This window comes from Chionomys nivalis, chromosome 8 (assembly GCF_950005125.1).
Source record: "Chionomys nivalis chromosome 8, mChiNiv1.1, whole genome shotgun sequence".
Taxonomy (NCBI): Eukaryota; Metazoa; Chordata; class Mammalia; order Rodentia; family Cricetidae; genus Chionomys; species Chionomys nivalis.
Window position 1 is genome coordinate 93,643,004 of NC_080093.1, and position 12,994 is coordinate 93,655,997.

Here is a 12,994-nt window from a genome sequence, read left to right on the forward strand (position 1 = left end):
AAAATGAATGAAAAACTAGGAGGATAACTTCTAGAAATAAGTGCTGGTTACATGGCTCAGTGGGGAGAGGCGCCGCATCCTAACCGGGGTGGCCAACGTTCAATTCCTGGTAGCTACACAGGGAGAAATGACTGCTAACAGTTGGCTTCTGACATCCACATTTGTGTTGTGGCACATGTGTGTACACTACGTGGAATAAACTAGATGCAGAAAGTGCTTTAAAAAAACTAAGTAGTTAAATATGCTCAAAATTCACAGATAAGACTCTTGCAATTGGCATTAGTCATTATAAGAAGGCAGCCTGTGGTGACCTAATGCTAACTAGTATGAAATTTCTTTATCGATTTGTCTTCCTGGCTCTACCTTCTAAGAAAAACAACTTTGAAATAACCAATCTAATTTTTCTTCTGTTTCTTGCCGAATACCAGTCTCCTCTGCTCAGGAAAGAAGCATTGCCCAGCTCTGACAGTGGAAACTGAAGGAAAAGATATTTAAATCTATATACCGTTCACTTTTGACAACCCGAAATACATATAAATTCACCGTTGATGGATTATGAATCAGTCAATTTCTGTGATTGGGTGCGCTTTATTCTTATTAGATTTTTGAATTCCAACAACCTAGCTAGGCTGCCTAAGAAAAACAGTATCCTATGATAAGTGATTTCTTGAAATGTCTGCTGATGGCTGGAGCTTTTGTGTATATTTATGGTTATTCTATTAACAACAATTGAAATATTTGTCGTAGAATTTAATCACACGTTAAGATCAGAAGCTAAGTAAATATACTTAGCTAAAAAAAGCTAAGTAAATATACTTTCCTTTGAAAATGCAGATCCTATGCCTCCACTAAAGGTTGAGAAAATATTCCTGAGGATTTACAGAGGCTGGGAGATGAATCATACCTTCAAGGTAGGTTTTCCAGAGAGATTCTAGATGACCAGTAAGGCACTTAAAATTCACCTAACTATCCTATTTTCAGTGGGTGGGGCACTTTTGGTTACTGTGTTATTATTTTTCAGCTGAACAAAGCCTTGCCCCTTAACTTTTCATTTTATTTCTTTTTTCTTAAATGGAAAATTATCTGTTTTATTTTACATACCAATTCCAGTTCCCACTCTCTCCCCTCTCCCATTCTCTCTACCTTTCTTCCTGACTCCCATCCACTCCTCAGAGAGGGTAAGGCACATTGCTTTGGGGAAGGTCCAAGGCCCTCCCTACTATATCTAGCCTGAGTAACATATTTATCCAAAGAGAATGGGTTCTCAGAAAGCCAGTACAAAGAGTAGGCATAAATCCTGGTGCCACTGCCAGTGGCCCCTCAATTTTCCCTAGCCATACAACTGCCATCCACATTCAGAGGGTCCTGTTTGGACCTATGCTTCTTCCTTCCCTGCCTGGCTGGAGTTGGTGAGCTCCCATTTGCTCAGATAAACTGTTTCAGTGGGTGTCCCCATCATAGTCTTGACCTCTTTGCTCATATTCTCATTCCTCCCACTACTCTTCATCTGGACTTTGGAAGCTAAACCCAGTGCTCCATTGTGGGTCTCTGCCTCTGTCTTCATCAGTTGCTTGGTGAAGGTTCCATGGTGATATTTAAGATAGTCATCTGACTATAGGGCACGGCAAGTTTGGGCACCTTCTCCTCTATTGCTCAGGGTCCTAGTTGGGGTCATCCTTGGACTCCTGGGAATTTTTCTAGTGTCAGGTTTCTTGCTAAGCCCATAATGGCTTCCTCAATCACAATATCTTTTTCCTTGCTCTCCATCTCTGTCCTTCCTCCATCTTGACTATGGTGCTCCCTCAAGTTTTCCTTTTCCTCTCCTTCTCCTCTCCTCCTTCTCTTCTGCCCTCCTTTCTCCCCCCCCACCCAATTCTGTCTGGAGATCTTGTCTATTTTCTCAATTCCTTGGTTAGTGCTACCTCAAGATATTTTATGTTGTGACTATTGTGAAAGGTGATGTTTCTCTGATTTCCTTCTCAGCTTCTTTATCATTTGTGTATAGGAGAGCTACTGATTTTTTAAAGTTGATCTTGTATCCTGCTACATTACAGAAGGTATTTATTAGCTGTAGGATTTCCCTGGTAGAGCTTCTGGAGTTATCTATGTATACTTCTGGAGTCAGCTATGTATACAATGATAATCTGCAAATAGTGAAAGTTTGACTTCTTCCTTTCCAATTTGCATCCTTGATCCCCTTTTGTTGTCTTACTGCTCTAGCCAGAACTTCAAGAACTATGTTGAATAGATATAGAGAAAATGAACAGCTCTGTCATGTTCCTGATTTTAGTGGGATTACTTTGAGTTTCTCTCCATTTAATTTCATGTTGGCTTTCAGCTTTTTGTATATTGCTTTTACTATGTTTAGATATGCTCCCTGTATCTCTGATCTCTGCAAGTCCTTTATCATGAAGGGGTGTTGGATTTTGTCAAATGATTTTTTCAGCATCTACTAAGATGATCATATTTTTTTTCTTTCTGTTTATTTATATGTTGGACTACATTGATAGATTTTCATATGTTGAACTATCCGTGCTTCTCTGGGATGAAGCCGTCTTGATCATGGTGGATGATTTTTTTCTTGATGTGTTCTTGGATTCTGTTTGCCGGTATTTTATTGCATATTTTTGTATCTATGTTCATGAGTGATATTGGTCTGTAATTCTCTTTCTTGGTTGAGTCATTGTGTGGTTTCAGTATCAGGGAAACTGTAGCCTTAAAAAAAGAGTTTGGCAATGTTCCTTCTGTTTTTATTATATGGAACAATTTGAGGAGTATAAGTATTAGCTCTTCTGGGCTTTTTTTTTGTGTGTGTGTTGTTCTTGTTGTCGGGAGACTTTTGAAGGTTATAGGCCTACTTAAATTGTTCACCTGGTCTTGATTTAATTTTTGTATGTGGTACCTATCCAGAAAATTATTTATTTATTTTACATTTTCCAATTTTGTGGAGTACAGTTTTTGCAGGATGACCTAATGATTCACTGGATTTCCTCCATGTCTGTTGTTTCGTACCCATTTCATTTTGGTTTTCCTTAATTTGAATTTCTTTTTTTCTGCCTTTTGATTAGTTTGGATAAGGGTTTGTTAGTCTTGTTGATTTTCTCAAAGAACCAGCTCTTTGTTTAATTGATTCTTTATTTCTAGTTTATTGATTTCAGCCCTCAGTTTCATTATTTCATGTTCTTTACTCATCCTGGGTGAGTCTGCTTCTTTTTGTTCTAGAGCTTTCGGCTGTGCTCGTGTGCGATTTCTCCACTTTCTTTATGTAAGCATTTAGTGCTATGAACTTTTCTCTTAATACTGCTTTCATAGTGTCCCACAGGTTTGGGTACTTTGTGCCCTTATTTTTGTGGAATTCTAGGAAGTCTTTAAGTTATTTATTTATTTCTTCCTTGACCCAGGGATGGTTCATCTGAGCACTGTTAAATTTCCATGAGTTTTTAGGCTTTCTGCAATTAGGGTTGTTGTTAAACTCTAATTTTAAACCATGCTGATCCAATAACATTCAGTTATTGGATTATTTCAATTTACAGTTATTGGGTTATTTCAATTTAATTTTGTATCTGTTGAGATTTGCTTTGCTACTGAGTATGTAGTTCGTTTTAGGGAAGGTTCAATGAGGTGCTGAGAAGAAGGTATATTCTTTTATGTTTGGATGCAATGTTCTATAGATATCTGTTAGGTTCATTTGAGTCATGGCACCTGTTAGTTCTCGTATACCTCTGTTAATGTCTGGTTGACCTGTCCATTGTGGAGAGTGGGGTGTTGAAATCTCCTACTATTAATATGTGTGGTTTGATATGTGATTTAAACTTAATAATGTTTCTTTTACATAAGTGGGTGCTCTTGGATTTGGCTCATAGATGTTCAGGATTGAGATTTCATCTTCACTGATTGTTCCTCTGATGAATATAAAGTGTCCTTTTCCATCTCTTCTGATTGATTTTAGGTTGAAGTTTATTTTGTTAGATATTAGGATAGATACATCCACTTGTTTCTTAGGTCCATCTGATTGGAAAATCTTTTCCCAACCCTTTACTCTGAGGTAATATCTGTCTTTGAGGTTGAGGTGAGTTTCTTGTATACCGCAGAAAGATGGATTCTGCTTTTCTATTCATTCTCTTAGCCTGTGTCTTTTTTTTTAATTATTTATTTATTTATTATGTATACATTGCTCTGTCTGCATGCCTGCAGGCCAGAAGAGGGCACTAGACCTCATTACAGATGGTTGTGAGCCACCATGTGGTTGCTGGGAATTGAACTCAGGACCTTTCGAAGAGCAGGCAGTGCTCTTAACCGCTGAGCCATCTCTCCAGCCCCAGCCTGTGTCTTTTTATAGGTGAATTGGCTCCATTGATATAAAGAGATATTAAGATCAGTGGTTATTAATTCCTGTCATATTTTGGTGGTAGCATTTACGTGTTTTCCTTCTTTGGGGTTTGCTGGTGTGAGGTTATCTGTTGCCTGTGTGTCCGTAGGTGCAGTTGGTTTCCTTGTGCTGGAGTTTTCCTTCTAGAACTTTCTGTAGGGCTGGATTTGTGGATAGGTATTGTTTAAATCTGGTTTTGTCATGGAATATCTCGTTTTCTCATCGATGGTGATTGAAAGCTTTGTTGGATATAGCAGTCTGGTCTTGTGTCCGTGGTCTCTTAGTATTTGTAGCACATCTGCCCCAAATCTTCTGGCTTTCATGGTTTCCATTGAGATGTCGGGTGTAATTCTGATAGGTCTGCCTTCATATGTTACTTGATCTTTTTCCTTTGCAACTCCTAATATTCTCTCTTTATACTGTATGTTTTTCATTTTAATTATTATATGGTGAGGGGACTTTTTTTTTGTTCCAGTCTATTTGGTGTTCTGTATGCTTCTTGTACCTTCATAGGAATATCCTTTTTTTGGGGGGGTGTTGGGAAAGTTTTATTCTATGATTTTGTTGAATTTATTATTTGTGTCTTTTAGCTAAAGTTCTTCTCCTTCTTCTATCCCTATTATTCTTAGCTTTGGTCTTTTCATGGTGTCCCAGATTTCCTGGATATTTTGTGTTAAAAATTTGTTAGACTTAAAGTTTTCTTTCATCAATGAATCTTTTTCATCTATAGTATCTTCAACACCTCATATTTTCTCTTCTGTCTCTTTTATTCTGTGGGTTATGGTTGCTTCTGTAGTTCTCATTTATTTACCCAGATTTTCCAATCTAAAATTCCCTCAATTTTTGTTTCCTTTTGCCTCTATTTCTGTGTTCATGTCTTGAAGTGTTTGAACTGTTTGCTTCACCTGTTTGATTGTTTTTTCTTGGTTTTCCTAGGTTTCTTTGAGAGATTTATTGTTTTCTTCCAATTTTTTGTTGTCTTTTCCTCCATTTCTAATAAGGTTAATTTTCATTTCTTTTTTAAGGGTCTCCATCATCTTCATAAAGTAACATTTAAAATTGTTTTCTTCAGCTTCTTCTGGGTTAGGATGATCAAGTATTCTTGTTGTATGACCACTGGTTTCTAGTGTAACCATCTTGTTTATGTAGAATGAATTCTTGCTTTTGCGCCTTCCCATCTCTTCCTCCAATTAGTGTCAGTAGTGTTTTTCCCTCTTGGCTGTCGGTGTCTTTGGGAACTATTCTTTGTCTGCTCTGTACTTTCTCTGCCTATGTCTTGGAGCCACTAACGTCTCTCTTGGCCTTCTTTCTTGGTTCATTTTCTTGGTCCTCTCTGTGTAGTTGCAGCCTATGCTTCCGAGTCTCTCTGAGGTGTTGGGGGATATAAGAATTTGGAGGAAGTGTGGGATTTGTAGTTTATAGGATCTTATCGATGGGGTGGGTGTGTTAGAGCAGTCTATCTCTTTTACCCCTCTGTATTGTTGCAGCCTGTGTTTCAGAGTTACTCTGAGGTCTTGGGGAGGTGTGGAGAGAAGGGGTTTGGGGATGGAGTGGTACTTATAACTTATAGGGTCCAATCAATGCGGTGGGGTCGTTGGAGCAGCCTACATGCAGGAAGCTTGCCTACTGACTGCCTAGCGAATTGAGGCAGGAGGGGAAGGGTCCTGGGGTTTTGCCCCAATATGGATGACCTAGAGAGTGGGGTGGCCCCCTGGGTGGGTGGTCTCTCACCTCTTGGTCCTCTCTGTGTATTTCAGCCTGTGTTTCAGAGTTCTTCTGAAGTCGCAGAGGATAAAAAAGTTTGGGGGTGAAGTGGGGTTTGTAGTTTACAGGGTCTGATCGATGGAATGGGGATGTTAGATCAGCCTACCTACAGGAAGTTTGCCTGCTAGCTGGCAAACAGTATTATTAACATGCAGCATCCCTAGGTTTAACATGAACGGCAACACTACACATCACATTGCATCTTTCTTCCTGGTTGGTATTCCTGGGTTGGAAAGCTTTCACTGCTGGATTGGCATTCCTATCTGTCTCCTGTTTGTCCTGACCTTGCTGGGGAACAGCATAATCATCACCACTGTCAAGTTAGAGCCAAGTCTCCACCAGCCTATGTATTTCTTCCTTTTCATGCTGGCAATGAACGACATGTGTCTTACCTGCTCTGCAGCTCTGCAGATGCTTGCCATCTTCTGGTTTGGTGCACACTGGATCAACTTTGATGCCTGTCTAACACAAATGTTTTTCATTCACACACTTTGCATCATGGAGTCTGCTATCCTAGTGGCCATGGCTTTTGATCGCTTTGTGGCCATTTGCCTCCCACTGTCTTACGCATCAACCCTGACAACACCCATGGTGATTAAAATCGGCCTAGTTGGCCTCAGCCGAGCTACACTTATGATTATGCCATGTCCTGTTTTCATTAAAAGGCTGCTGTACTATACCAAATATGTCATCCACCATGCCTATTGTGAGCACATGGCTGTGGTGAAGGTGGCCAGTGCTAACACCTATGTGAACAGAATATATGGAATTCTAGTGGCCCTTTCAGTGGCAGTATTTGACCTCGGGCTCATAGGCACATCCTATATAAAAATTCTCCAAGCAGTATTCCGACTCTCTTCCCAGAGAGCTCGCTCGAAAGCCTTGGGCACCTGTGCGGCCCATGTTTGCACCATTCTTGCTTTCTACACACCTGCGTTGTTCAGCTTTCTGACTCATCGTTTTGGCAAGAATGTGCCTCCAAGTGTCCATATAATTTTTGCAATCCTGTACTTACTAGTGCCCCCCACAGTCAATCCCTTGGTGTATGGTGTTAAGACCAAAGAAATTCGTGACCGAGTAGTGGGTCTTCTCCTCCTAAAAAAGAAAATTTCTGAATACTAAAACATTTATTTATTTATTTATTAAAGATTTCTGCCTCCTCCCCAGCACTACCTCCCATTTCCCTCACCCTCCCCCAATCTAGTCCCCCTCCCTCATCAGCCCTAAGTGCAATCAGGGTTCCCTGTCCTGTGGGAAGTCCAAGGACTACCCACCTCCATCCCGGTCTAGTAAAGTTAGTATCCAAACTGCCTAGGCTCCCACAAAGCCAGTATGTGCAGTAGGATCAAAAACCCATTGCCATTGTTCTTGAGTTCTCAGTAGTCCTCATTGTCCTCTATGTTCAGCAAGTCCGGTTTTATCCCATGCTTTTTCAGACCCAGTCCAGCTGGCCTTGGTGAGTTCCCGATAGAACATCCCCATTGTCTCAGTGTGTGGGTGCACCCCTCGCGGTCCTGAGTTCCTTGCTCGTGCTCTCTCTCCTTCTGCTTCTGATTTGGACCTTGAGATTTCAGTCCGGTGCTCCAATGTGTGTCTCTGTCTCCTTTCATCGCCTGATGAAGGTTAATATTCAGGAGGATGCCTATATGTTTTTCTTTGGGTTCACCTTCTTATTTAGCTTCTCTAGGATCACGAATTATAGGCTCAATGTCCTTTATTTATGGCTAGAAACCAAATATGAGTGAGGACATCCCATGTTCCTCTTTTTGGGTCTGGCTTACATCACTCAGGATAGTGTTTTCTATTTCCGTCCATTTGCATGCAAAATTCAAGAAGTCATTGTTTTTTACTGCTGAGTAGTACTCTAATATGTATATATTCCATACTTTCTTCATCCATTCTTCCATTGAAGGGCATCTAAGTTGTTTCCAGGTTCTGGCTATTACAAACAATGCTGCTATGAACATAGTTGAGCATATACATTTGTTGTAAGATCTTCACCAATCCCGCAACTGACAAAGGTCTGATCTCGAAAATATATAAAGAACTCAAGAAACTAGACCATAAAAGGCTAATCAACCCAATTATAAAATGGGGCACTGAGCTGAACAGAGAATTCTCAACAGAAGAAGTTCAAATGGCCAAAAAACACTTAAGGTCATGCTCAACATCCTTAGCGATCAGGGAAATGCAAATCAAGACAACTTTAAGATACCATCTTACACCTGTCAGAATGGCTAAAATAAAAAACACCAAAGATTGCCTTTGCTGGAGAGGTTGTGGAGAAAGGGGTACACTCATCCATTGCTGGTGGGAATGCAAACTTGTGCAACCACTTTGGAAAGCAGTGTGGCGGTTCCTCAGGAAATTCGGGATCAACCTACCTCTGGACCCAGCAATACCAATCTTGGGAATATACTGAAGAGATGCCTTATCATACAATACTAAAACATTTATACAACTTCTGTTGAAATGTGTTCTTCACAGCAATAGTGTATTAACCTTTGTTGTCACTCTGTTCTTAAATTTTTATTTAATAGAAGATATATTATATATAATGTTGTATTTCTATATTTATCTTAAATATTGAATTTCATAAAAATTGCTGATGAAATTATTTATCATTTCATTGAGAATCTTCAGATTTCTCAGTTATGGTTTTTACTTGCCCTTTTCTTTTTGAGACAGAAGCTTGCTATGTAGACTGAACTGGCCTTCAACTTGCAGAGATCCATTTGCCTCTGCTTCTCAAGTGCTGGGATTCAAGGTATGTGATACAAAGCCCAGCTATAGTTCTGATTTAATATAAACACACATTTATCCATTGCCATCTATCTTCTTGTCTTTATCTATAAATAGAAATGAATTTATATATATTTAGTGTCACATTTCAAAGTAAAATATATGTAATAATGGTAGTTTTGATTCTAATATATTAAAATTTGTAAAGTATCTCCAATAACCTTTCTCCAGTCATCAGAGGAATAAAGTTACACGGCAAATTGCCACTTTAAAATGTGGGAGGAGACAACAGAGAATCACAGTTAGTATGAATTGATGTGAATTAGAATGTTTTCCCTATAAGTACAGTCAGTGTAATTTTTCTGAGACATGGAAATTTATATAGCTCAAATATTCAAATCTATGTGAAGAGCCCTTCAGAAAAGAATACAGATGAAATATTAATTTAATTTTTTATTATTTAATATATTACTCTGTTCAAAAACCTAGTAATATTGAGGCTATATGGAGATATAATATTTTGAGATAGCAAAGGAAAGTACTACTATGGTCATAGATTAACAGATTTGATATGCAAATTAAATATGATAGTAAAGACATTTTAGAGATTCTTACAAGAGATAAAAATTGACAATATGGCCTATTAATATGACAAATAGGAAGCAATGCCACTAAAGTGTATAAGCAAGGATAAGTTACTGATTTATTTTAGAAAGCATTAAAAAAAGGAGCCAACATGAAAAAAATGCTTTGCTTTAGTTCAGATTATTTTTGATAGTTTGTTTTTCAAGACAGGGTTTCTCTGTATAGCTCTTACTGTCCTAGAACTCGCTCTATAGACTAGGTTGGCCTGGAAGTCACAGAGATCTGCCTTCCTCTGCCTCCCGAGTGTTGGGATTGAACCACTGCCTTGTTAGTCACAGATTCTTAAATTGAGTGTCATGGTATCATCTAGGGTAGTATATCTGCATGGGGATTGCAAATATTTGACAACAGTAAAACGTTTCTGAATCTGCAATGAACAAATAAGAAATCCAAATTAAATGTGTAATGAGCCCATTGAGTTTCTGGGAGTGTCTGCCTGTGTTGCACTGAGCAATCACTGAGCAGCAGGCATGGGCGATTTGTGCTGTGTATGTGGTCATACCATGAAAGGCCAGTGAAGGCTGCCTGAAACACCTCGGTCAAGAATTGAGATCTTCATATGTAATGGGTTATATAAAAACTTTCCTCCTTTTATATAAATATCATGATTTAATTACAGAAAATAGGGACTTTAATAGTTTTCTACTAGTATTCTTCAGAATGTAACTAATGTGTTTGAATGTTTTGTGATAATTTTAAAAAATAGCTTCTAAAAAAGGTTTGTTTTTATTTTGTGTATGTGTGTGTCTGCACATGTGTGGGTGCCTGTGGAGCCTATAAGATGGCATCCCATCCCTTGAAGCTTGGGTTATACTGCCTGTGAGCTGCTTGATGGTTGCTGAGCCATCTTTCCAGTCCTAAAGATTTTGATGTTAATAAAAGTGTTTGAATAACTGACACGGGTTTCATAAGAAACTGCTCAATAATTTGGCATTGGAATTAGAACCCAAGCTCTAACAAATTATGGAATAATTCTAAGCACACGTTTGCCATTTTGTACTACATATTTATGTGAAGCAGCACTTTCCACTTTCATGACCATAAAATCAAAATTTAGATCAATTCTAAAAAGCACTGGTGATACTTTACATCTTGCATCAGATGTTCAGCCAAGTTTTAATATTTTATAAAATCTAAGCAAGTGCATCCTTCTCAGTAGTACACAATTGTGCCTTAGTCTTTAATAACTAAGAAATTTATATGAATTCAGAAAGTTGTGTTAAAATAAATTCTTTGTGATTTAATGCATTAATGTTTGATTAGTGAACTTCCTATATGTACCTACCTGAAGGTAGATGAGAAAGCACTTGAGGGAAAAAGGTTAGCAAGTAGAAAAAGCACTTAAGAAGTGCTGCTCTAGTAGGTAAATACAGCCATTGTACATTCATTGGGGATGCACTCAGAACTCAGGTAAAGGACTTGGTGCAATTTTTAATGGTAGGATAAGAGTCCTTCACACAGACCTGTGACACAGTTTGAATATCTGCATGAGCTTGAGGCAGTGCGTTGTCGCAAACCTTGTGCTGTAATGTTGACAGTGTAAGCCATGAAGGAATCACTGATGGACAGCGAGGACTGCAGTAGACTTTCATGGCTATTTGCATAGCACTAGAATTGCACAGCTTAAACAAATCCAACCCCAGTCTAAAGACAGTTCCTAAGTAATTAGAAAATATATATGGAGGCTTAAAATTAAAAGTAGCCTGTACAGTAAATTCAAGGTCGCTGAAGTGGACTGTGTCAAAGGATTCAGAGTTTAGGTTTCTTCCTCACAATGATGTTGACTGCATGGCAGAGGAGGATGAGGCACGTTATTTGTGAAGCTTTGAAAGAATCCCTGCCCAAAAGGACAGGAAGCTTGGGCGTCTACAATTCCACAGTAACTCACATACACAGAAGTGCTCATCACACATTTACCTTCCTAGATTTACCTTCTTAGAGGTTAAAACACTCTCAAAACTTTGAGCTTCACTGATTGATCTCTTAGATGCAAATCCTCAGCTTCAGGTCTTGTTCTACTGGAGGTCTGTGACTTCTATTCTAAGGTGAAGTTTATTTAGGCTTTCCAAACATGTGTGTACTTTCCTCATTTCTGATATTCATTATAAATCTTACAAAGTTAGAATAAAATTAATTAAATATTAATGAAATTTTGTTTCTTTATTAAAATATGCTTTATATACAAGAGATGAATGAAAATGAGGACATGATTACTCCCAGGTATGGTTGAAGAGAAGGTTTGTATTGCATATATGAGGGAGAGGACCAGACTGAACATGGCCAGCAGAAGAGAACAGAGCATCAAGAGAGGAGGGGGAGAGTGAGAGAGGAAGAGAAAAGGAGAAGACAAGGAGGACAAAGAGAACCAAGAGCAGGGTGAAAATGGCAGGATTATATAGGGAAGAGAAGCTGGGGGAAGGGAAGAAAATTCAGGGGCTGGAGAAGATTAGGGAAGGGACTAGGAGAAGTGCTGGGAAGAGCCCACTGTTACTGGTAACTGCAATGCTGGGAGATGCTGGAAGAACCAGGCAGCCAGTGTCCACTTTGATATGATAATAGGCTTCTTGGTTAGCCATTTTTCCTAGGTTTCTTTCTTTCTTTTTTTTTTTTTCTAGTCTATAGCCATTTCAACATTTTTATCTTCCAAGCTCTGAGCACTTCTAGTCCAAAGTTACAAATTCAAGTCCTAAGTTCCACAGTTATTCTCCACAAACCAACATTGTCAAGTCCATCACAACAATACCCCACTTCTGGTACCAATTTATGTTCCAGTTTGCTTTCTTATGCTATGATAAAACACTGGCCAGGAAATACTCAGGGGAAGAAAGTGTTTCTTTAGCTTATGCTTGAGGGCACAGTTCATCATTGAGGGAAGCCAGGGCAGGAATGCAAGGCAGGAACGTGAAGTGGAAACTCGAAAGAATGCCACTTGTTTTTAAAAACACACACACACACACACACGGACTCTTTTATTTTTATTATACATGTGCAGGACAGGCCCGGATCATAGCTCTTTGGGTTCAGCGAGATTTAACACTTCTGGAATTATCCCAGCCTGATGATTGCTCCCAGGCTCAGGTGGTGAAGTCGCTCCTGAAGGGTGGGTGCAAAGTGTGGGACTCTTGGGGATGCTTGTTGGAGCATTAGCTCTTGGCCACGTTTGCTGTGTTTGTGTGGATACTTGTGCTAACTCAGCTTCATGGAGATGCTGTGGGTTCTTTGTGGGCCTCAGGGCTGTGGCCTCTCAGATGCACCCTCTTCACCAGAAGGTGTTTAAGGGTCATCTCCAATCTGACACAATCTCTGCTTCTTGATTATGACAGAAATATCAAGTTGATTTCAGTGAATGGCCTATTTTTTACCTTGTCCAAGGTTTCTTCAGGACCTAACAGCATGAGATACAGCTATGAATTACTGCCTAATTTTCTATACTCAATTTATAACTGTCAAGTTGTTATGAAAAGAATTCAATTT

At 39.0% G+C, this 12,994-nt stretch overlaps 1 protein-coding gene across 1 annotated transcript; it reads left to right on the forward strand.

The window, feature by feature from the left end:
* The first annotated feature begins 6,304 nt into the window (after window positions 1-6,304).
* LOC130880637 (olfactory receptor 52P1-like) lies at window positions 6,305-7,255 on the forward strand. Its single transcript, XM_057779768.1, has one exon. The coding sequence runs from the start codon at window positions 6,305-6,307 to the stop codon at window positions 7,253-7,255; it is 951 nt and encodes a 316-aa protein (XP_057635751.1).
* The last annotated feature ends 5,739 nt before the right edge of the window (window positions 7,256-12,994 follow it).